The sequence below is a fragment of the Ahaetulla prasina genome, chromosome 4 (genome assembly GCF_028640845.1).
Source record: "Ahaetulla prasina isolate Xishuangbanna chromosome 4, ASM2864084v1, whole genome shotgun sequence".
Taxonomy (NCBI): Eukaryota; Metazoa; Chordata; class Lepidosauria; order Squamata; family Colubridae; genus Ahaetulla; species Ahaetulla prasina.
In genome coordinates this window covers 11,865,443-11,890,885 of record NC_080542.1, presented here as the reverse complement: position 1 = coordinate 11,890,885, position 25,443 = coordinate 11,865,443, and the positions used below count along the sequence as shown (strand labels likewise).

The following is a 25,443-nucleotide window of genomic DNA, read 5'->3' as shown; positions in this document are numbered from 1 at the left end:
AGGAGAGGGGAGGGAAGAGAGGGAGAAAAGGGAGAGGGAGGGGGAGAGAGGAGGGAGGGAAAGGGATGGAGGGAAAGAGGGAGGGGGAAGGTGGGGAAGAGAAAGGAAAATGAGAGGGAGGGGAGAGGGAGGAGGAGGAGGAGGGAGGAAGAGAGGAGGAAAAGGAGAGGGAGGAGGAAAGGAAAGAAAAGGAGAGGACAGGGAAGGGGAGGGGAGAGGGAAGGGGAAGAAGAAAGGGGGGGAGGCCGAGAGGGAGAGGATGGGGAGAGAGAGAACGAGAGGGCCCGATGCTGAACCGTGCGAAGCCGCTTCAAGCCCTGAGGGCCTTTTGAAACCCCCTCGGATTAACGCCGTTGCTAAACGCGTCCGACCCCGCCGCAACCCGGAGGGCTTTTTTTTTGTTTTTTTCCCCCCCTTTTCTTCCTTCGAGCCGGTTCAAGCCGCTCTACCGAGCCAGCCGGTGCGCCCCGGGCTCTCCCCACCCCGCCCCTCACAACCCTCTCGGCCTCCCTCCCTCCCTCCCTCCCAGCCACGCCGGTTATCCCCTCAGCCGGCGCGCGCGCGCGGGGCGTGAGGCGGTTGGGAGAGGGAGGGGGTGGTGGGGAGGAAAGCCGTTGACGAGGCTGCCCTCCCGCCGGTTGAGGGCGGGGCCTCTGCGGGGGTGGGCGGGGCCAGCGGGCTGCCGGTTCGCGGCGCGCGCAAGCCGCAGAAGCCGAAAGGGGGGGGGGGAAACCGTGGAGGGCTTTGCTTTCCCCGCCTTTGCGCCTGGAAGAAGCCGGGATCGCCTGGATCACCACCACCCCCCGCGCGATTTGTCCCGCTCCGGAATCCACCCGGGGTTGCTCCTTTTCCTTCGATAGATCCACCCTGATCCCGGATTTCCCCAGCCCGCCTTTCGTAACCTTTCATGGCGGGTTAACTGTCCCCGGTCATCTCAACCTGCTTTCCTTGCCTTGGAAGGAGGTCGTCTTCTCCGCCAACCTTGGTTTTCTTCTGACCGGCTTTTGGCTTACCTGGCTTTCTTTTGATCCTGGGTTTTCTGCTTCTCCTGGTTCTCCTCTTCCTCCTCCGTGTGCTGGGAGGGGAAAGAGATCCACTGGGGATCCTGATGGTAACCACACCGCTTTCTTCCTCACCTTCATCCTTTTTCTGGTCTTCCGGATGATGATGAAGATGAAGATGATGATGATGATGGAGCGATCTCCTCTGTTATAGATGTCCAGCTCCCTTCTTCCTTCCACTTCACTCCATCATCTTCCTCCTTTTGACTTTCCATCCTTCGCAGAAGGGCTGCGTCTTCCTTCCACTTGACCTTCCATCATCTTCCTCCTTTTGACTCTCCGTCCTTCGCAGAAGGGCTGCGTCTTCCTTCCACTTGACCTTCCATCGTCTTCCTCCTTTTGACTCTCCATCCTTCGCAGAAGTGCTGTGTCTGGCCTTACCGAGAACCTGGGGGAGGTAGGTGGTAGGTTCCTCCTTCCGTGCCTCCTTAGATCCTTCCACTTGGCCCCTTTCCACCCTTCTGGGCTTCTCCTCCTAGGTTGATTTTATTTTATTTATTTATTTATTTATTGTGTCGAGTATGTATTAGATGAGGTTTTCGCAGGTGTTTGTATATAGGTCTTTGGTTATTCGGGTTTTCTCCGCGTAAAATTGGTAGTGTTTTGGGATTGACATTGCGATCACACATTGCTCCTAAAAGCACGAAGCTGAAAACACCAGCCTGAAGGTGACGAATGAGACTTCGTTGAAACGTCGCCAAGACACTTCCAATTTTACATGGGAGAAAACCTGAATAACCAAAGACACATACACACATATATATATATATATATATGCGGGAGAAAACCCGAATAACCAAAGACACATACACACACATATATATATATATATATGCGGGAGAAAACCCGAATAACCAAAGACCTATATATATATATATGTAAGGGATGCGGTGGCTCAGGTGGCTAAGACGCTGAGCTGGTTGATCGAAAGGTCGGCAGTTCACCAGTTCGAATCCCTAGCGCCGCGTCACGGGGTGAGCTCCCATGACTTGTCCCAGCTTCTGCCAACCTAGCAGTTCAAAAGCACGTAAAAAAATGCAAGTAGAAAAAATAGGGACCACCTTCATTGGGAAGGTAACAGCACTCCGTGCGCCTTTGGCTTTAGTCATGGCAGCCACATGACCATGGAGACGTCTTTGGACAGCGCTGGCTCTTTGGCTTTGAAACGGAGATGAGCACCCCCCCTAGAGTCGGGAACGACTAGCACATATGTGCGAGGGGAACCTTTACCTTTACCTTTTATATAAGTATAAGCATGAATTGAATACATAAAATGAATACAATTAAAGTTAACATTAGGACAGGGATGGTAGGCACGCCAGTGCTTTTATGCACTTAGGAATGGAATGAGGTCAACAGTAGACAGTCAGGTGAAAGTTTTTGGGGTTTTGGGATGAGACCACAGAGTCTGGTAGTGCATTCCAGGCATTGACCACTCTGTTACTGAAGTCATATTTGCTGCAATCGAGTTTGGAGTGGTTCACTTTAAGTTTGTATCTATTGTGTGCTCGTGTATTGTTGTGGTTGAAGCTGAAATAGTCATCGACAGGTAGGTAGGTTACTCTACCTCTCTCTACTTTCTCTCTTTCCTCTTCCAGCTCCCTTGACCCAACGCCCCCCACCCCAACCCACCCCCGTAATGGACTTCCTCCTCAGCGGGGTGGCTGCCTGTGGGGCCTGCCTCTTTACCAACCCCCTGGAAGTGGTGAAGACCCGGATGCAGCTCCAGGGAGAGCTCCGTGCTCCTGGCACCTACACCCGCCATTACCGCAACGTCTTCCACGCCTTCTACACCATCGGACGGGTGGACGGGCTGGCAGCTCTCCAGCGTGGACTTTCGCCTGCCTTGTTCTATCAGTTTGGCTTTAACGGCATCCGCTTGGGAACCTACGGGATGGCGGAATCGGAAGGCTACATCCACAACCGGGACGGACGGGTCAGCCCCTGGCGGGCCACCCTGGCAGGAGCTTTGGCTGGTGCCGCAAGTGCCATTGTGAGCAGCCCCCTGTATCTGGTGGGTCTTAAGACCAGAAGCTTTCCTGGGATAGAGGAGAATAATAGAGAATACTGAGAATTACTGGGATAGAATAGAAAAATAGAGAATATTGAGAATTACTGGGATAGAATAGAAAAATAGAGAATATTGAGAATTACTGGGATAGAGGAGAATAATAGAGAATACTGAGAATTACTGGGATAGAGGAGAATAATAGAGAATACTGAGAATTACTGGGATAGAGGAGAATAATAGAGAATACTGAGAATTACTGGGATAGAGGAGAATAATAGAGAATACTGAATTACTGGGACAGAATAGAATAATACAGAATACTGAGAATTACTGGGATAGAGTAGAATAATAGAGAATATTGAGAATTACTGGGATAGAGGAGAATAATAAATTGCCCCCCACTCATTTTTGTCTGGAATCCAGAGATGCCATGCCAGGTGGAATTCTGCCTTTCAGAATCGGGGATAAAGAAATGAATTTTGCAAATAAATCCAATGTGGGCTTTTTTAAAAGAAAAAATTAAAAAAACAGCAGTCACCCAAAATATTTCCTGATAGCAATAGCAGCAGCACTCGGCCTTATATACCACTTCACAGTGCTCTTGTAGTCCTCTCTAAGCGGTTTACAGAGTCAACCTAAGCCCCCCCTCCCCCCGACAATCGGGGGTCCTCATCGGTGAAAATGAAGGCTGGAAGGCCGAGTCGACCTTGAGCCGCTCAGAATCGAACCGCCGGAGTGAGCGGTGAGTTAGCCTTGCAGGGCTGCCTTCTAACCGCTGTGTAAATCGGCTGGCTGGTTGCTTCTTTTTCCACCTGTCCCTATACTTTTTTTTTTTTACGAGGACCACATTTGCTACTGGGCTGGTTTTCACCGGCTGTGTGAGAACGCAAATTCCTTGTGTGTCCAATCACACTTGGCCAATGAAGAATTTTGTTCTGTTCTGTTCTGTTCTGTTCCATTAAAGCAGCTTTGAACTGCTCTGATTAATAGAACAAAAATGCTGCTTCGGAAGAGGGTAACGCATTGGTGAGAGAAACACATATCAACGTTATTTTTGAATGCATCTTCCTGAGGTGTTGTTTCTTAGGGAAAAAGTGACTTTTCTCCAATCCTTTCTCCAGGTGAAGACTCATCTCCAAGCTCAGTCAGCTTCTGAGATTGCTGTAGGACACCAGTATCAGCACCAGGTAAGCTGATCTTGGGCTGTAGCTTTATAGTGAGAAAGTTGTAATTTGCTGAGCTTTCGATTCCTCGGGATGTCACCGTAAATTTCTGGTCAGCAAGCTTGCAGGATTTCCAACGAGGGTCTTTCTTAGCCTTTCTTAGAAGACCTCTGGAATTTTTTTTTTTTTAACAAACCCATTATATATAAAAAAGAGAAATTAAGATTCTGGTCCTCAAGATTCTAAATCAAGTCTAACGAAGAGAAGGATTAAGGGTGACATGATAGCAATGTTCCAATATCTCAGGGGATGCCACAAAGAAGAGGGAGTCAAACTATTCTCCAAAGCACCTGAGGGTAGAACAAGAAGCAATGGGTGGAAACTGAGCAAGGAGAGAAGCAATTTAGAACTGAGGAGAAATTTCCTGACAGTTAGAACAATCAATAAGCGGAAAACTTGCCTGCAGAAGTTGTGAATGCTCCAACTCTGGAAATTTTTAAGAAAATGTTGGATAGCCATTTGTCCGAAATGGTGTAGGGTTTTCTGCCTGGGCAGGGGGTTGGACTAGAAGATCTCCAAGGTCCCTTCCAACTCTGTTATTATGTTATGTTATGATTTGATGGTAGTCTTCCCATACTATTGTAGAGAAGTGGGGGTTGACCTGTTCTCCAAAACCCCCGAGGGCAGGACAAGAAGTAATGGATGAAAGAAGGGAATGTATATCTGATTTTACACATATTGACTGCAGCAAGAATAGTACTTGCACAACAGTGGAAAAATAAAGAGATCCCAAGAGAGGAAGACGTGATTAGAAAAATATTAGAATGGGCAGAAATGGACAAGCCAACACTTAAAATTAAGGAAAAGAAAGAAACGGAATATTTTTTGACTTGGGACTTATTTTATCAATGGCTAGCTGACAAAAACTGGAGCTGGAAGCAGAGTATATATATATGAAAGGATCAGTGATACAAGGAAGATGTGTTAACTTGGTTAAAAAAACTATGACTATTATTGGTATTAATATATATTGATATAAATGTGATGAATATTGCTGTAAACGTTTTGAATAGTACTTCCTAAAATGAGTTGTACGCAGACTGTTCAATCGAAGTTGGAATTTTTATATACTATAAAATAAAATAAAAACTTATTACAAAAAAAAAGAAGAAGTAATAGTAATGGTTGAAAGATCATTAAAGAGAGCTCAAACCTAGAACTAACAAGATATTTTTAAGGAAACTAAGGAGATAAAGAAATATTGACAATATTTCCTGACAGTTAATCAATGGAATGGCTTACCTTTGGAAGTTGGGAGTGCTGGGGGTTTGGGGGTTTTCAAGAAGAGCCTGGACAAACATTTGGCCAGATTGATATGGGGGTCTCCTGCTTTAGCAGGGGGTTGGGCTAGAAGACCTCCAAGGTCCCTTTCCAACCCTGTTATTCTGTGCTCTACAGACCTGCTCAAAACGACGGAAAATTACCTCACCATGAAATAGTCCTTCCTGCATCACTGATCCAGAACTGAGCACAGTTCTGCACTGGCCTCCATCCCGGTATTATCCAAAGATGGCTGAAGTTGTGATTTGTTCTGCCACTAAATTATAGTCTTTTCCTAATTTTGGTTATTGGTGGAGGAGCTTGTTCCGGCACACCCACCTGAAGAGACAGCCTCCCAAGGGATGGAAATTGCTGGCAACCATTATTCTTTTAGTAGCTGTCACGTTACCTGGAACTCAGTTCTCCAGGCATGGTTGGCAGAAAGTATTCTTAGCAATTCATTGGTGGAATGTGCTCAAGATCCAGCAGAATCCAGGGTGAAATCTAAAAATTTTCCCTACCGGTTATGTGGGCGTGGCTTAATTGGTGGGTGTGGCTTGGTGGTCAGATGACTGGGTGGGCGTGGCCAATAACAATAAATAATAAAAATAATAAATAAAGTATAAAAAACAATCAGAGGTACCAAAAACCAACTTTCACACTTTACACACACACAACACAACACATCACAACTGACTCACACACAATGTAAAAGCAGCTGCACTTCACCCAAAATGGCCCCTGCAAGAAGCAGGAACCTCACACAGCTACAAAAAGTCAAAAACCAACTTTCACACTTTGCACACACACAACACAACACAACTGACTCACACACACACACAAAATTCCACATACAGCTTTGTGAGATTTTGTATGTTTGTGTAGTTAGAGTGAAACACTACAGAAACACAGAAATCTCTTTAAAAATAGAGGCACCGGTCTACTAATTGCCTTATTTTGGGAGCGCACCAGTCTACCTTCTTTAAAAATAGAGGCACCGGTTTGCTAGCCGCCTACAGCGCTGATCAGCTGTAGTGCGGCCCTTTGAAGCACCGCGACAGTCATTTAAGGCCGTTTGCAGCTATATCACCACCAAGAGCTTCAGGGACAGAGAAGAGGAACAGCGAGGCGTGGGCGGTGTGGAGGGGGGCAGGGATTTTTGCTACCGGTTCTCCGAACTACCTGCCCCCATCGCTACCGGATCACGCGATCCGGTCCAAACCGGGAGCATTTCACCCCTGACAGGATAGCTAGATTTTAGAAAATACAAGGCAAGGATGTTATTTATTTTCCCTGCCTCCATAAGTCTCATCGTTTGCGCTCCCAAGTCGCATACCTAAAGAAAAACAATATACGGTCGCTGGCCCCTAAAAGACTAATCATTTTATTATACAGATACTCCTTGACTTACAACCCACAATGGAGCCCAGAAATATCTGTTGCTAAGCAAGACAGTGGTTAAGTAAGTTTTGTCCCCTTTTACAACCTTTCTTGTCCAAGCTGTTAAGCGAATCACTGCAGTTGTTAAGTTAGTAAACATTGGTGAAGTGAATCTGGTCTCCCACATTGGCTTTGCTTGTCAGCAGGTGGCAAAAGGGGATCACATGACCCCATGAACCAGTGCCACCGTCATAACTATGAACCAGTTGCCAGGCTTCCGAATTTCAATCACGCGACGGGAGGGATGCTGCGGTGGTTGTAAGGGTGTAAAAACGGTCATAAGTCAGTTTTTTCAGGCTGGTTGTAACTTTGAATGGTCACGAAATAAATGGCTGTAAGTCGAGGTCTATCTGTAGAGGGGGGAAAAAAACGCAGGTAGTCCTCGTCTTACGACCGCAACTGAGCCCCAAATGTATGTTGGTAAGTGAGAATTGGTTACATGTGGTTTGGCCCATTTTACGACATGTCTTGCCACCGTTGTTAAGTGGATCAGTGCCGTTGGTAAGTTAGTAATGTGGTTGTTAATGAATCTGGCTTCCCCAATGACCTTGCTCGTCAGAATTTTGCAACCATGGGAACGCTGCAACGGTCATATGTATGAACCGGTTGCCCAGCTTCTGAATTTTGATCACATGATCACGGGAATGCTGCAACTGTGAAGAACGGTCGTAAGTCACCTATTTTCAGTGCCATTGTAACTTTGAATGGTCACTAAATGAACTGTTGTTAACTTCCGTTTGGGTCTTTGAAAGAGCAATAAAAGCATTGTCTATAAACTACACCGTCCCCTTTAAAAAAATGTACATTTGGTCTAGTGATTAAGCAGTTCAGTTTGGTCTATGGCCCCTTTATGACTTGTGGACTTCAACTCCCAGAATTCCTGAGCCAGCCATGGTGACTCAGGAATTCTGGGAGTTGAAGTCCGCAAGTCACAAAGGGGCCATAGCTCCCTCAGGAATTCTGGGAGTTGAAGTCCACAAGTCACAAAGGGGCCATAGTTCCCTCAGGAATTCTGGGAGTTGAAGTCCACAAGTCACAAAGGGGCCATAGTTCCCTCAGGAATTCTGGGAGTTGAAGTCCATAAGTCACAAAGGGGCCATAGCTCCCTCAGGAATTCTGGGAGTTGAAGTCCACAAGTCACAAAGGGGTCATAGTTCCCTCAGGAATTCTGGGAGTTGAAGTCCATAAGTCACAAAGGGGCCATAGTTCCCTCAGGAATTCTGGGAGTTGAAGTCCGCAAGTCACAAAGGGGCCATAGCTCCCTCAGGAATTCTGGGAGTTGCAGTCCATAAGTCACAAAGGGGCCATAGTTCCCTCAGGAATTCTGGGAGTTGAAGTCCGCAAGTCACAAAGGGGCCATAGTTCCCTCAGGAATTCTGGGAGTTGAAGTCCGCAAGTCATAAAGGGGCCATAGCTCCCTCAGGAATTCTGGGAGTTGAAGTCCACAAGTCACAAAAGGGCCATAGCTCTCTCAGGAATTCTGGGAGTTGAAGTCCACAGGTCCTAAAGGGGTCATAGCTCCCTCAAGAATTCTGGGAGTTGAAGTCCACAAGTCATAAAGGGGTCATAGTTCCCACTTCTGGGCTAAGGAAATAGGCTAGAAAGTGGGAGACAGTGACTTCTAAATCTGCCTCAGCCACGAAAGCCAGCTGTTCAATTTTAGGCCAGTCAGCCCAACCCATCTCACAGGGTTGTTGTTGAGTGGGAAGTAGGAGGAGGGAAGGTGTGTTGGATATGTTCGCCATCTTGAGTTATTTGTAATAAGGTGGGAGATACATAAACAAAAAAATAATAAAGAAATAAAAACTGTGCCAGCCCAATTAAAGTCTTGGGCGAACTTAATTTTCTTCCAGGCTATCAGTTGCTTAAATCTCAGCTCAGAAAGTAGTAAGCAATCATCCTAGGTCCGTGATGGTTAACCTATGGCACGCATGCCAGAGGTAGCATGCAAACCTCACTTTGTGGGCACGCGTGCTGTCGCCAGTTAGTTTCTGACGCACATCAGCCCTGGCCAGATGATCTTTATGGGTGCCAGAGCGCCGGAAAAACGGCCCCAGAACCGGCCGAAAAACAGGCCGTTTCCAGGTCATTTTTCTGGTGTTCTCTGGCGCCCATGAAGAGCAGCATGCGCACCGGAAACCAGATGGTGATGGCGTGCATGCCCACAGAGAGGGCTCTGCCTGAAAAACAACCTGAAAACAGCCCGAAAAAAGGCCAAAAAACAGGCATGCATCCGCCGTCCAGCTGGTCTTCAGCTGTCCGGTGCTCTGGCGCGCACATGCACACGTTTCAGTTTCAGTTTGGGCACTCAGTGCCGAAAAGATTCGCCATCACTGTCCTAGGTCAGTGGTCACCAACTGGTGGTCTGCGAGAAAATTTGGGTGGTCCTCAGAAAAATTATTTCTATTTTTTTTATTGCAATCAATTAGGGGTCCTCAAACTACGGCTCCCTGGGCTGGATACGGGCAATGAACGTTTGTGTTGCTGCAGAGAATCTCCCTCTTTATGGGTTTTTTTGTGTGGGTCGGAGTGGGGCAGAAATTCCAACTTGGGGTCTGCTTCAGCCTTCTGGTGTGTGGCTTTGGGCAAAAGCTGGAGGGAAGTGCTGCTGGTGGCAAAAAGTCAGAGGGCCATTTTCCAGTGGGACTGCATCATGGTCTGGAACTGGCTGACCATCTCAGCCCGCTGAGCCTCCAGGCGCTGGCACCTGGCTTTGCACTCCTGCAGGTCTTTCCTCTGCTTGGAAAGCCTATGCTCGTAGTCCTCAGTGAGGTGCTTCTACCGAGCATCCTTCTCAGTCAGATCCAATTTGAACTGAGCTGTTTTGCCAACTCTTTCTCATGGTGGCTGCTTAGCTCAAGCAATTGCTTCCTGTTGGAGCCCTAGGGAGCCCTGGCAGGCAGGCGAGGAATGGCGAGTAGAGGCTGGCAAGGTGCCCCTCGATGTGAGTGACATTGAGTTGGCCATGCCCACACAATCACATGACCACCTTGCCACGCCCACCCAGCCAGTCATTAGGCAGATCATATTAGTGGGCCGCGAGATTTAAAATTATGAATATAGTGGTCCCTGAGGTCCGAAAAGTTGGTGACCCCTATCCTAGGTAATTGTCGTGTCCCCCTCCCCCTCCGACGACTGGGTCAAGGAAGTCCGTATCAAACGCGGCAACGAAGCCTCTGCAGCTTGCCAAATTCCTTCGAGGTTTATCAGGGCAGGCAGGAGTCCAAGTTGTGACTTCAGCGATAGAGTCTGATATCAGCAAACTAGATGAGACTTTGCTTGACTCAAAGTTGGAATGCCAAAAGCAGCTCCTTTATATAGGCTGTGGGGTGTGGCTCCATGACTCAGCATTTACCCAGGCCTGCCCCTCCCTTCCTTCTGCTGGCGTTGCCTCTCAGATCTCCGGAAGCGGGGATCCTCCTACTGTGAATTCTCTTAAGCTGGATCTGCTGTCAGTAATTCCAGCACATGGCTGGCTTCCTGCTCACACGCTGTAGGAGTGAAGTTTATCGGGCTTGTCTGTTCACTCCTGACATCCTCTCCGGGCATGGGGCCAGGGCCGGGAGCTGGAGGCATGACAGGCCGTTCATCTTCATTATCAGACTCGGAGTCTGATAACAGGCCCGGTGGAGACGGGAGGGGCCTGGCTGAGGAGAGGAGGGAGGACGAGGCACAGCAGTAATACTGTTCTCCAATCTATAGCAAATATTCTTCCATTGCCTTGGTTGGAAGTAGAGTGAGGAAATGAGACAGTCATTTTTTAAAAAAAAAATCTGCACCAGAAAGCATGCTGCAGCAGCCTGATTTGGGACCATTTCTGAGGCAAACCAGGATAAGTCTGAAAATTCTCCAGCATCTCTGGCCAATCCCTGATTATTCCTGCCCCGGAGCTTGGAAACCTGCCAAGTCCGCCTAGCGAATAGGGTGGTAGGTTGACTAAACAGCTGCCTGGATCTTTAAAAATGTGCAGCTTCTAATCTCTTCCTAATACTCTGCTCTCAAAACTCGACCCGCTTGCTGGATTGGTGTAAGAAATACAACAGATTTGTGCCAAGGAAAAAAGATTTGTGTATAATGTTCTCTCCTGGGACGGAAGAATTGAATAAAGTTGGGCCTTCCACCCCGAGTCCCTATTTTACACCTTTGCAAGTTTGGGTAGCCTTCAAATGATGACCGCAGTTGAGCCCAAAGTTTCTGTCGCTAAGCGAGACCTTGGCGAAGTGATTTTTTTTTTTGCCCCATTTTACAACCTTCCTTGCCACATCGGTAAAGCGAATCTCTTCAGGTGTTGATTTAGCAACATGTTGGCCGAGTGAATTTGGCTTCCCCATTGAGCCACGATGGCTCAGTGGTTAGAGTGCAGTACTGCAGGCTACTCCTGCTGGCTACCTGCCGGCTGACTGCATTTTGGCAGTTCAAATCTCACTAGGCTCAAGGTTGACTCAGCCTTCCATCCTTCCGAGGTGGGTAAAATGAGGACCCAGATTGTTGGGGGCGATAGGTTGACTCTGTAAATCACTTAGAGAGGACTGTAAAGCGGTATATAAGTCTAAGTGCTGTTGCTAACTCTGCCCACTGCCAGGAGTCTGATCCTGACCGGCTCAAGGTTGACTCAGCCTTCCATCCTTCCGAGGTGGGTAAAATGAGGACCCCAAATTTACAGGCTGACTCTGTAAAACTGCTTAGCGAGGGCTGTAAAGAACTGTGAAGCAGTATATAAGTCTAAATGCTATTGCTATTGCCTTTGCAAAAAGTGATCACATGACCCTGGGACACTGCAACCATCATAAATACATGCCAGTTGCCAAGCATCTAAATTTTGATCAGGTGACCCGGAGGATGCTGCAGTGGTTGTAATGTGAAAAAACGGTCATACGTCAGTTTTTTTTAAGCGCTGTTGTAACTTCGAAGGGTCACTAAACAAATAGTTGTAAGTTGAGGATTACCTGTAGCCTGCTTCCCTATTTTGCACCAAGGTGATCCTGGAAACTCAGGAACAGAGAATAAAGGCAGCAACAACGGCATATTTATTTTTATTTGTTTTGCATTTTTCTTGAACTAGATAGAATATATTTGATGCAGGGTCTTTAGCCAGTCAAGAATAGCAACGAAACTGACTTGTTTGTAGATATAGGACTGGGATGAGAATCAGGCATTTTTGACCTAATGAATGTATTTTAAATTTTAGAAGCATTTCTTTCTTTCTTTCTTTCTTTCTTTCTTTCTTTCTTTCTTTCTTTCTTTCTTTCTTTCTTTCTTTCTCTCTCTCTCTCTCTCTCTCTCTCTCTCTCTCTTTCTTTCTTTCTTTCTTCATTCATTCTCCAAAACACCTGAGGGCAAGACAAGAAGTAATGGGTGGAAGATCATTAAAGAGAGGTCCAATTATTATTAATAATAATTACGAAATGATTATTAATTATTTGTATCCACTGAGTCCTGGCTAGGTGGCTCAGGGGCTAAGACGCTGAGCTTGTTGATCAGAAAGTTCGGTGGTTCGAATCCCTAGGATAGGTTTCCTGCGTGAGCAGGGGGTTGAACTAGATCAGTGGCCACCAACCGGTGGTCCATGGACCACTGGTGGCCCCTGAGAAAATTTTGGTGGTCTGCAGAAAAATTATTTGCATTTTTTTTATATTGCACTAAATCAGGGGTCCTCAAACTATGGCCCCTGGGCCAGATATATCCAATGAACATTTGTGTTGCTGCAGAGAGTCTCCCCCTTTGGGGGTCTTTTTGTGTGGGTCAGAGGGGGGCAGAAATTCTGTCTTGGGGTCTGCTTCAGCCTCCTGGTGCAGGGCTTTGGGCAAAGACTGGAGGGAAGTGCTGCTGGTGGCGAGGAGCCGGAGGACCTTGTTCCAGTGGGACTGCATCATGGCCTGGAACTGGCTGACCATCTCAGCCCGCTGAGCCTCCCGGCGCCGGTATCTGGCCTTGCACTCCCATAGGTCTTCCCCCTGCTTGGAAAGCAAGCCTATGCTCGTAGTCCTCAGTGAGGTGCTTCTGCTGAGCCTCCTTCTCGGTTAGATCTAATTTGAACTGAGCAGCTGTTTTTGCCAACTCTTTCTCATGGTGGCTGCTTAGCTCCTTAGGGCCCCAACAACTGCTTCTTGTTGGGGCCCTAAGGAGCCGGGCAGGCAGGTGAGGAGTGGCTGGCAGGAGAGGGGTGAGTAGAGGCGCCCCTCGATGTGAGTGACATCGAGTTGGCCATGCTCACCCAGTCACATGACCATCTAGCCACACCCACCCAGATGGTCATTAGGCAGATCATATTAGTGGTCCGTGGGATTTAAAATTATGAATTTAGTGGTCCCTGAGGTCCGAAAGGTTGGGGACTCCTGGACTAGATGACCTCCATGGTCCTTTCCAACTCTTGTTACTGTTACTATTTCATGTATTCATAATCATGTTTTATATCTTTAACTGTTATATTATATATGCTTGACAAAAAAATAATAATAAATAAACAAACTAAGGAGAAACTTCCTGACAATGAGAACTGTCAATCAGTGGAATGACTTGCCTCTGGGAAGTTGTGGGTGCTCCCATCGCTGCAGGTTTTTAAGACGAGTTTGGATAGCCGTTTGTCTGAAATGGGATAGGACAGGAGTCAGCAACCCATGGCTCTGGAGCCGCATGTGGCTCTTTCTTCCCTCTGCTGTGGCTCCCTGTCGCTGGTCGGCTCCACAATTGATAGGGCTTTCGGTTAGGACAGGTAGAGGAAAAAGGATGCTGCGCTAGGAGACTCTATGGTGGGGGGAACCAACTTCCAGTCGGCAGAAGAAAAAGGACGCCGTGCTAGGAGGAGACTCTATGGTGGGGGAACCGGACTTCCGATTAGCAGAGGAAAAAGGACGCCGTGCTAGGAGGAGACTATGATGGGGGAACTGGACTTCTTGTCAGCTCCAGAATTGAACGGGGGCTTCCGGTTAGGACTTTTGTGGCTTTTTGAGTGCTTATGTTTGCCGACCCCTGGGATAGGGTCTCCTGGTTTGTTTGTTTATTTATTTATTTATTTATTTATTTTATTTGTTACAACAGTATATATAAGCATAAGCATGAAATAACTATACAATATATAAGTATATATAAGCATGTATGTAATAACTATATTAATTGGATATAATAGAGGGAAACAATAGGACAGGAATGGTAGGCACGTTTGTGCTCTTATGCATGCCCCTTACAGACCTCTTAGGAATGGGGTGAGGTCAATAGTAGATAGTCTTTGGTTAAAGCTTTGGGGATTTTGGGAAGAGACCACAGAGTCAGGTAGTGTATTCCAAGCATTAACAACTCTGTTACTGAAGTCATATTTTCTGCAATCAAGATTGGAGCGGTTAACATTAAACATTTTATAATAATAATAATATTAATATAATAATAATAAAATAAATAAATAAATAAATAAATAAATAAATAATTGAACAGAGGGTTGGACTAGAAGACCTCCAAGGTCCCTTAAAAAGGTAAAAGTAAAGGTTCCCCTCGCACATACGTGCTGGTCGTTGCCAACTCTAGTTTTATTCTGTGTTTAGTGTTCTCTGTCCTGGAGCCAAGTGATTATTTCCATGACATCTGCAGGGTGGTTTGTTCAAGTCAAGAAGAGTTCAAATTCTGCTCGCACCGGACTTCAAGCGGTCCAAATCTTTCAATTGGTGACTTCCAACTGGTTGAGTGCGATGACGATGATAGACATGGATGCTCCTAAACGTTATGGGTCCTTTTCTGTTGTCTGCCTAGGGGATGTTCCACGCGCTATGCGGGATCCACAAAGAACACGGTGTCTTAGGGCTGTGGCGTGGAGCCATTTCTTCCGTGCCCCGAGTCATGGTGGGTTCATCCACGCAACTCTCTACCTTCTCCTTTTCCAAACAGTTCTTCAACAACCTCGAGGTACGATGGTTTCTTTTGCTTGTTTGAAAAAAGGTACAGGAGTTAGAATAGAAAAACTTGCATTTGGGACGGTGGGTCTAGAGTCTGACTGATCCTATCTGATAGGTTGTGATGATATCTAAGAAAATGAAATTCAATGTAGAGAACAGTGAAGTCTTACACTTAGGCAAGAAAAACCCAAAGTACAAATCCAGACTGGGTGAAACCAGCCTTAATAGCAGTGAGAGGGATCTTGGCGCGTGTGAGGAAGCACTCACATTTGCAAACCGGTAGGGAAGGTAAGTGAATCCCACCACTGGATACAATCAGGATCAAGTGAATTACAAATACCACTCTATAAAGCCTTACTAAGACCACACCTAGAATACTGCATCCAGTTTTGGTCACCGCACTATAAAAAAGATGTTGAGACTCCTAGAAAGAGTCCAGAGAAGAGCAACGAAGATGATTAGGGGACTGGAGGCTAAAACATATGACGAACGGTTGCAGGAACTGGGCAAAGCTAATCTAGTGAAGAGAAGGACCAGGGGAGACATAACATAACATAATAACAGAATTGGAAGGGACCTTAGAGGTCTTCTAGTCCAACCCCCTGCCCAGGCAGGAAACCCTACACCATTTCAGACAAATGGCTATCCAACATTTTCTTAAAAATTTCCAGTGTTGGAGCATTCACAACTTCTGCAGGCAAGTTGTTCCACTTACTGATTGTTCTAACTGTCAGGAAATTTCACCTTAGTTCTAAGTTGCTTCTCTTCTTGATTAGTTTCCACCCATTGCTTCTTGTCCTGCCTTCAGGTGCTCTGGAGAATAGCTTGACTCCCTCTTCTTTGTGGCAACCCCTGAGATATTGGAACACTGTTATCATGTCTCCCCTAGTCCTTCTTTTTATTAAACTAGACATACCCAGTTCCTGCAACCGTTTTTCATATGTTTTAGTCTCCAGTCCCCTAATAATCTTTGTTGCTCTTCTCTGCACTCTTTCTAGAGTCTCAATATCTTTTTTACATCGTGGTGACCAAAACTGAATGCAATATTCCAAGTGTGGCCTTATCAAGGCATTATAAAGTGGCACTAACACTTCACATGATCTTGATTCTATCCCTCTGTTCATGCAGCCCAGAACTGTGTTGGCTTTTTTAGCAGCTGCTGCACACTGCTGGCTCATATCTAAATGGTTGTCCACTAGGACTCTAAGATCCCTCTCATAGTTACTACTATTGAGCAAGGTACCACATATACGGTACCTGTGCATTTTGTTTTTGCACAGTAGTTTTGAACCCTACTACATGATAGTAGTGTTCCAATATTTGAGGGGCTGTCACAGAGAAGAAGGGGTCAAGCTGTTTTCTCAAGCACTTGAAGCCCAGACAACGAATAATGGATGGAAACTGAACAAGGAGAGATTCAACCAAGAAATAAGGATAAATTTTCTGACAGTGAGAGCAATCAACCAATGGAACAGCTTGCCAGTTGTGGGAGTTTTATAACTGGAAGCTTTCAAGAAGAGACTGGACTGACATCTGTCAGAAATAGTGTAGGGTCTCCTGCTTGGGCGGGGGGTTGGACTAGATGACCTACAAGTTCCCTTCCAACTCTGTTAATCTGTCAACTTTAGATATAAACCTTTGATCCAAGAGAGAAGTAAAATTAGGATATGCATTTGATTTTGGTCTAGTCGTTAAGGCCCCAAGCTGGAAACCATGAGTTCTAGTTCTGCTTTAGGCACAAAAGGCAGCTGGCTTTGGGCCAATCACCAGGATACGGTGAGTTCTAATTCCACCTTAGGAACTTTTTTTATATATATAATCTAAAAATGTTTTACTAAATACATTGGAGACACATAAAAATGCGATGCCATTGTGTCTCTTCCTTGGTCGTAATTAAGGAACAGACACAAATGGCATCACATTTTTATGTGTCTCCAATGTATTTAGTAAAACATTTTAAAATTATTTTTTTTAAGAAAAGGAATGAAAGCCGACTGGGTAACCTTGGGCCAAACACCAGGAGACGGTGAGTTCTGGTTCCGCTTTAGGGACAAAAGCCAGCTGGATGACTTTGAGCCGGTCATTCTCTCTCTTAACACAGCTCATCTTACTGAATTGTTGTATTGGGGAAAATAGGAGGAGGAAGGAGCAGCGGTGGTATTCAACCGGTTCGCAACACTTCGGCTGAACCGGTTGTTAAATTGCTGGCTGGCCCCTCCCCTCCCCTTCCAAAAGTCCCCCCCCCCGAGCCCTGTTTTGGCTCACAGGTAAGTGCAGGGAGGCCTACTAGGCCCAAAATGGGGCTTGGGGTGGTGCGGCATGCCCCTGATGCGTCCCTTTTTCCTCCCAGGAGGCTGCAGGGAGGCCTACTAGGCCCAAAATGGGCTGCAGGGGCTTGCTCCTCCCCCACCCATTTTTGCTCTGGGGGGGGGAGCAGGAGGCCAAGTGCTGCCTATCACACCCCTGGCCACACCCACCATGACCACACCCACCCACCCAATCATTAGGGTAGAGAACTGGTTGTTAAATTGTTCGAATTCCCACCACCGGGAAGGAATATTAGGTATTTTCATTGCCTCAAGTTTATTTATAAAAAAAATAATAATGAAGGCAGGATAAAACTAAAGAAAATTGTGGAGCAATTACGTAAATATACTCTGTTTTCTGGCCCAATTTATGGTCACTTCCTCCTTATTCTTTCCAACTCTTGAGTATTAAATGTGTTTCTAATCCAATGGCTATTAATACAGCACCGGAACTTAAGAAGATGGATTTGTAATTTTTTTTTTCCTGCACGCCTGCATGCGTGGCATCAACTTACTCTTTATTCCAAGGAGAGCTACAAGTTTAAATGTAGGCTGGTCGTGGCAGAAGAGACAAAATAGAAACGGGGCTTTAGGTGAGTCCAGACTGCTGATTTGCAGGCAGAACGGAGTAGAGAATAGAGAATAGAATAAAATAGAGAATGGAATGGAATGAAATGAAGTAGGGTAGGGTAGGATAGGATAGAATCAGTGGTGGGTTGCCCCCGGTTTGGACCGGTTCTTGCGAACCGTTAGTAAAACTGGGAGGGAGGCTCCGCCCACTGACACTGACATCATCAGGAAGCTTCTGCGCATGCGCGATCCCGCTGTGAACCGGTAGTAAAGGTAAATAGAACCCACCCCTGGGTAGAATAGGATAGGACTAGGGGAGACATGATAGCAGTGTTCCAATATCTCAGGGGTTGCCACAAAGAAGAGGGAGTCAAACTATTCTCCAAAGCACCTGAGGGTAGAACAAGAAGCAATGAGTGGAAACTAATCAAGGAGAGAAGCAACCTAGAACTAAGGAGAAATTTCCTGACAGTTAGAACAATTAAACAGTGGAACAACTTACCTGCAGAAGTTGTGAATGCTCCAACACTGGAAATTTTTAAGAAAATGTTGGATAACCATTTGTCTGAAATGGTGTAGGGTTTCCTGCCTGGGCAGGGGGTTGGACTAGAAGACCTCCAAGGTCCCTTCCAACTCTGATATTATTATTATTAGGACAGAATTAATTATTAGGGGCCTCTGTGGCTCAGGCTGCTAATGCAGTCTGTTATTAACAGCAGCAGCCTGCAATTACTGCAGGTTCTGGTCCCGCCAGGCCCAAGGTTGACTCAGCCTTCCATCCTTTATAAGGTAGGTAAAACGAGGACCCAGATTGTTGGGGGCAATAAGTTGACTTTGTATATAAATATACAAATAGAATGAAGACTATTGCTAACATAGTGTAAGCCGCCCTGAGTCTTTGGAGAAGGGCGGGATATAAATGTAAAATTAAAAAAAAAAAAGGACAGGACAGGAAGTAGGGGTAGGGTAGGGTAGAATAGAGTAGTGTGGGGTGGGGTGGGGTGGGGTGGGATGGGATGGGGCAGGACATGATATGATAGGGGTTAGGGTAGGGTACGGTAACATAGGATAGAATAGAATAGGTGGAATGGAATGGAATGGAATGGAATAGGTGGAAGAATAGAATAGAATAGAATAGAATAGAATAGAATAGAATAGAATAGAATAGAATAGAATAGAATAGAATAGAATAGAATAGAATAGAATAGAATGGTAGTGAAATCATGGAACCGACTTCCAGCAAAGATTGTGTGATTAGTCATCAGTAACAGAGCTTAAACATGCCTGGTATAAATACATGTGTATCATCCCACAAAAATGCAAAAATAATAAAACGGGGGAAAAAAGTAATAATGAAAAATAAGAAATGAGTACATTAAAAAGAAAACAAAAACAAAAGACTCAGGGCAGACGCCATGGTCAACGGTATCTTTTTGTCCCATTGGTTTTCTATGCATCTATGTCCCTCGCTCCATTTCTTCAGGGGTAGAGTGCTCCTCTCATTCTTTTCACATCCCAAACTGCGGAGAATTACGTTTTGATATAAACAAAAACAAAAAAAAGCTGCATTTCTCATTGCCATAGGCAAGAGGGATGGGAAAATGGTGAAGCAGCAAAAACAAAAGCACATTCCAGACATCTCTCTCTCTCAAGGCTATCTTCCAGGTTTACCCACAGCGGCCGGAGGGGAGTGATCTCTACAACCCACGAAATGGCTCCATTGGCGAATGTGACTGATGACACATCCTGGAACGAGGCAGCGGGGAAAACAGGGTCAAGTCTCGGCCATAAATTACGTGCGGTCAGAGTTGGCTCTGCTTGGCATGTGCCGACATGAAGCTCCTAATAAATAACTGGGTTTCTTTTGAAGCTTGGCTCGAGGCTCACAATTTAATTAGAGCATCCTTCGGAACCCTGACAGGTGGCTTCTAGCCTTTTGTTCTCTCCTCTTCTTCCAGATCATCCCCAAAGACAGCTGGCTGATTGCCTTGTGCGCCGGAATGACAAGCAGCTTTGCTGTTGCCATCGCCATGACACCTTTCGATGTGGCCAGCACCCGCCTTTACAACCAACCGGTTGGACCTGATGGCCAGGTAGGAAATAGGAAGAAGGGAGAGAGGATGTGGAGGAAGCTGGAACCCTTGTGGTTAGGTGGGCGAAAGGAAAAGATGGCAACCCAGATGAGTCCTTGACTTATAACCATTCATTGAAACGTCTGTGGAGATTCTCAGTCCTCCAGGTAATGCTTGTTTCAAAGGTGCTTTTTCAAGAGGCAGCTGGACTTCCTTTATTTGTCCTTGAAGACGTTTCGTTTCTCATCTACCCCGAAAATAAGACCCTGTCTTATATATATAGGTCTTATTTTTGGAGAGTGGGGATGTTATCCACTGACTTGCCTCACTTGTAGGTTGCCCCTGGCCTCCTATTCACTGTCAGAGGCCTTCGGGAACTTTTTCTGCAGCCGGCAAGGCCTCTGTAGCCGATAACAGAGCTCCAGATCAGGAAAGCCTTGCTGGCTGTAGAAGAAATGGGGCCACATGCAGTGGTGAAATGTAAAATTTGTTACTACTGGTTCTGTGGGCGTGGCTTTGGGGGGGGTAATGTGATTGGGTGGGCGTGGCCAACTTTTTTTTTTAACTTTTAAAAGCATTTTTTCTACAACCTCTTCGGCGGAAGAGATTGTAAAAAAATGCTTTTAAAAGGCTCCTCTGATGATCCCAGCTGAGTTGCCTGATCGCCAAAGGCTTTTCTTTTCTTTTAAAAGCATTTTTTTTCCTTTAAAAGAAAAAAAAAGCCTCTGATGATCAGGCAGCTCAGCTGGGATCGTCAGAGGCTTTTAAAAGCATTTTTTTACAATCTCTTCCGCTGAAGAGATTGTAGAAAAAAATGCTTTTAAAAGCCTCTGAGGATCTCAGCTGAGCTGCGCAATCATCAGAGGCTTTATTTTTACTTTTAAAAGCATTTTTTTCAGCTGAAGAAAAATGCTTTTAAGAGTAAAAAAAACCTCTGATGATCACACGGCTCAGCTGGGCATGGCGGGGGGGGCAGAGATTTTTGCTACCGGTTCTCCGAACCACCCGCCGCCATCGCTACCGGATCAAGCAATCCAGTCCAAACCGGGAACATTTCACCCCTCCATTATTTATCCAAGTAACTTCATCAGTCAAAATAAATAAATAAATAAATAGTTAGGCAGAGAATCATTGAAATGTGCCAACTCTTGCCAGATTAACTGCAGGGCTTCCTCCCCAAAATGTATTGCAGGGGTAGTCAATCTTTTTATACCTACCGCCCACTTTTTGTATCTCTGTTAGTAGTAAAATTTTCTAACCGCCCACCGGTTCGTGCTCATTTTCACAAATCTAACTGCGTACTGACCAGTGTGACCGCAAACAAAAGAGCCTGCGTTGTGTATCGTCTGCGCATGCCTCTCACACATCGTGGATTGGGTTTGGGGAGGGGCTCCAGCTACCAGCTGTGCTTGTCTGTTACCAGCTGTGCTTGTCTGTGGGGGGAGATGCGCGAGCTATTCTGGGATGAGGCTCTTTAGTTTGCGGTCGCATTATAGTGCCATTTAGTTTCACTTAGGTAACGTGAACTAAACTTATGTACGGGCGATACAAATAGTATATTTTCAGAAATTTAAATTGTCACGGGGCATTTTATGAAAACCTAATGAAAATGTTTTTAAATAATGCTATGAATTTTTTTTAAAAAGTCAATTAAATTAAAAAAAAGGAAAGTGCTTCAGTATCGGACAAAACCCCTACCGCCCACCATGAAAGCTGGAACGCCCACTAGGGGGCGGTAGAGACCAGGTTGACTACCACTGATGTAGTACAATATGTCAATGAAAATTCAATAATCCAGGCCCAAAAGTATCTTAAAAAGTTCAAGTTTGGACCAAAGTTTGTTGTTTTTTTTGTTGTCGTTGTTGTTTTTTGCATTTATATCCCGCCCTTCTCCGAAGACTCAGGGTGGCTTACACTATGTTAGCAATAGTCTTCATCCTATTTGTATATTTATATACAAAGTCAACTTATTGCCCCCAACAATCTGGGTCCTCATTTTACCTACCTTATAAAGGATGGAAGGCTGAGCCAACCTTGGGCCTGGTGGGACTAGAACCTGCAGTAATTGCAGGCAGCTGTGTTAATAACAGACTGTCTTACCAGTCTGAGCCACAGAGGCCCTGTGTTAATCTGAGACGTTTCATTACTCATTGAAGTAACTTCATCAGTCAAAATAAATTTTTAAAAAATTATTTAGGTAGCCAGAGCAGGGGTGAAATGCTCCGAAGTATGCTACTGGTTCGCTTTGCTACCGGTTTGCTGGGCGTGCACATGCACAGTACACACCAAACGCATGCTTTGCGCGCATGCGCACTGCAGGGACCACCGTGCAGCGCTGCAAAAGGAGGATTAAGCAGCTTTTTCTGAGTCTGCAAAGCAAGATTTCCTGCTTTCTAGCGAATATGAATTGCGCAGCACAGCTGATCGTCAGAAATATCGGTTTTGGCCGAATCGGTAGCATTTTTTTACAACAGGTTCACCTGAACCGGTAGCTTTTATTACTACCGGTTTGGACGAAATAGTCCAAAACGGTAGCATTTCACCACTGGGCCACAGTCTTTGGAATGTACCAACCCACACCAACTGCAGGGGTTTCTTCCCACTATTTTAAAAAATTTAAACTGATGAAGTTACTTGGTTGAGTAACCAGACCTCTCGGAAAATAAAACTCTGGTCCAGTTGACATCCAGGGTGAAATGTTCCCGGTTCGAACCGGATCCCCTGATCCAGTAGCGATGGGGGCAGGTGGTTCAGAGGAATGGTAGCAAAAATCCCTGCCCCTCCCTTGCCCCGTGCAATCATCAGAGATTTTTTCTTTTACTTTTAAAAGCATTTTTTCTTCAGCCATTTTGTAAAAAAAAAAAAGCTTTTAAAAGGCTCCTCTGGCGATCCCAGCTGAGTTGCCTGATCGCCAGAACCTTTTAAAAGCATTTTTTTAAAAGAAGAGGTTGTAAAAATTGCTTTTAAAAGGTTCTGGCAATCAGGTAACTCAGCTGGGATCATCAGAACCCTTTAAAAGCTATTTTTCCTCTGGTGATCCCCGCTGAGTTGCTTGATCATCACAGGTTTTTAAAAGCATTTTTTTACAACCTCTTTGGCTGAAGCAGTTGTAGAAAAAATGCTTTTAAAAGTTAAAAAAAAGTTGGCCACGCCCATCCAGTCAAATTACCCCCCCCACCAAGCCACGCCCACAGAACCGGTAGTAACAAATTTTACATTTCACCCCTGGTTGACATGATTTTAACCTTTTTTTTTAGACACAGCTTCGCTTCGCTGTTAACCCTTTCTTGATCCCTCCTTGTTTAAAAGTTCCAAACTGTACTTGCACTGCAAAAAACACGTCGCTATATGAACCATTGTAACTCAAGGAATGCCTGTCCTGAATTCATCTCCTCATCCTTTTGCAAAAACCTACGGATGGGTTTGTTCAATTTTAAAAAAAACCAAAAACAAGGAAGCAAGATTTCCAAATTCTGAGGCAGAGGGGCTGGGAGAACGGGACATTGAAAATGAGGGCTAACCAAAGAAAACTGAGGTGCTCTTAATTCACTGGGATGCGGTGGTTCAGTGGCTAAGACGCTGAGCTTGTCGATCGAAAGGTCGGCGGGTCAGCGGTTTGAATCCCTAGCGCTGCGTTAACGGGGTGAGCTCCCGTTACTTGTCCCAGCTTCTGCCAACCTAGCAGTTCGACAGCACGTAAAAAATGCAAATAGAAAAATAGGGACCACCTTTGGTGGGAGGGTAACAGCGTTCCGTGCGCCTTTGGCATTGAGTCATGCCAACCACATGACCACAGAGACATCTTCGGACAGCGTTGGCTTCTTCAGCTTTGAAACAGAAATGAGCACCGCCCCCTAGAGTCGGGAACGGCTAGCACATATGTGTGAGGGGAACCTTTACCTTTTAACTCGTCAGTGAGCTTGATAACTTCATTGTTTCTTTTTCTTTATATGGCAGGGCATGATGTACAAAGGACTCTTGGACTGCCTGGCCAAAATCATCCGCACGGAGGGCTTTTGGGGAGCCTACAAAGGGTTGGGGGCTGCATACTTCCGCATCGGGCCGCACACCATCCTCAGCCTTCTCTTCTGGGATCAGATCCGCCAAGTCAACTTCCGCTGGACGCAGAAGTGAAGCCACTCGGAAGGGAGGAAGCCCACGGCCCAATTTGCACATCATGACATTACCTCAGGGCAGGGACAGCCCAGACTTCGCTGTCAGTCAAGCTAGTCTCGAGAGATTCGATGCCAGCAGGAGGCATCGGTTTCATACTGGGCAGAGAAACATTCCTCGCGCTTCGTTTTTTGACCGTTCTCACGTCTGGGTCCCCTTTCCTACTTCGCTTACAGATGGGAAGAGAAAAAATTAACACTAGCAACTCTTTCTCCTGCCCGGAACAATGATACGGCAATCGTTAACTTCTGGGTCGACGCAGCTCTTCCCGACTTGAAGCTCGTGCAGGAACACACCTGGCCCATTCTATAGCGAAGCACCATTTTTCCACTGCAGAAGATGGGCTACTGTCAGCTTGGTAAATGGCCTCCGGGTCCCACCTACCTAGGAGGATCCCCTAAAAAGCTTTCTGGGGGACTCCGTTGGGTCACTTCTACCTAGTGTGCAAATTTATAGGGCCTCTGTAAACTGTTTTTCCATGGCAACCAAATAGGCCTACAGCAGTAGTGGGATTCCCATCACTACCAGTTCGCCCGAACCGGAGCGAACCAGTAGCAACCCACCACTGGCCTACAGGTAAGACTCACCCGCTTTTGTTAATCCAGCCACCAGGTGGCACTAGAGTGCCATCCTGCTCTTTTCAATTTCTTGCTCCCATTTTCCCCCTTATCGATATCCACGCGCTATTAAAAGTTATCAGATCCGCTTGTAACTTTCAGTTGGGTAAAATGCTGCATTGTGCGGCAACGAGTTTTGACTCGACGTACCTCAAATGGGGTAACATAAAGAATGTGTCCAAAACCTTGGGCCCCATATGACTGGGAATGGAAATTTGACAAACAATTTGTGGCCATTTCAGTCGCACCACCGCAATTGTGTCATCGTCCTTTCCAACACTCCCTGACACCTTCGGCAACGGAAAAGGTAAGTAAGGTAAGTCATAAGTTGCTCAGGTAAGTCTCCCCCCTCCCACTCACACAACACCTATAGGCTCTGGGCTCCCACCTCACTGGCCACTGATGTACCGCCATGCACCCTTCGCTGTGTCGCAGTGCTGCGTGTGAAGTCAACCTCGTGGCAACTGTCCTGCATCCCTGCTCAGCCTTCTCGACCCGTGCCACGTCCCTGTGCACCCCATCTGACATTTTGCACACCCTTGCACCCTTCTGGACCTCCACGGCACCTCTCGCAAATTCCCTGCACAACCTTCCTGAGCTTTTCTGAACCGTGTGGCACCTCTCTCATGCCTCCTTCTCAATTCTTGTATACCTCAACCTTGTGCAGAGTCCATTTATTTATTTTTTTATTATTCAATAGTAGAGCCATCGGGAAGTATAAATTTGATGCAGCAGGAAGGAAGGAGGAGGGGAGGGAGAGGGGGAAGGAAGGAAGAGAAAGGAAAGGAATGAAAAGAAAAGAAGGACGGGACAGGAAGGAAGGAAAG

The 25,443-nt window shown here is 46.1% G+C and overlaps 1 protein-coding gene across 1 annotated transcript; it reads left to right on the top strand.

Annotated features, from left to right (window-relative positions):
• Positions 1-803: 803 nt before the first annotated feature.
• On the top strand, positions 804-25,439 carry SLC25A35 (solute carrier family 25 member 35). The gene is made up of 6 exons (XM_058183961.1): positions 804-1,458; positions 2,660-3,075; positions 4,194-4,259; positions 14,736-14,888; positions 19,713-19,847; positions 23,784-25,439. The coding sequence occupies exons 2-6, from the start codon at positions 2,701-2,703 to the stop codon at positions 23,958-23,960; spliced, it is 906 nt and encodes a 301-aa protein (XP_058039944.1). The 5' UTR covers positions 804-1,458; positions 2,660-2,700; the 3' UTR covers positions 23,961-25,439.
• Positions 25,440-25,443: the final 4 nt, after the last annotated feature.

What these genes read in the sequence shown, in the direction of transcription:
- SLC25A35 (XM_058183961.1), top strand. Translation starts at nt 2,701, where the DNA reads ATGGACTTCCTCCTCAGCGGGGTGGCTGCCTGTGGGGCCTGCCTCTTT. An exon ending in TGAGCAGCCCCCTGTATCTG is followed by an intron (nt 3,076 to 4,193) that starts GTGGGTCTTAAG and finishes TCCTTTCTCCAG; the next exon opens with GTGAAGACTCATCTCCAAGC. An exon ending in AGTTCTTCAACAACCTCGAG is followed by an intron (nt 14,889 to 19,712) that starts GTACGATGGTTT and finishes CTCTTCTTCCAG; the next exon opens with ATCATCCCCAAAGACAGCTG.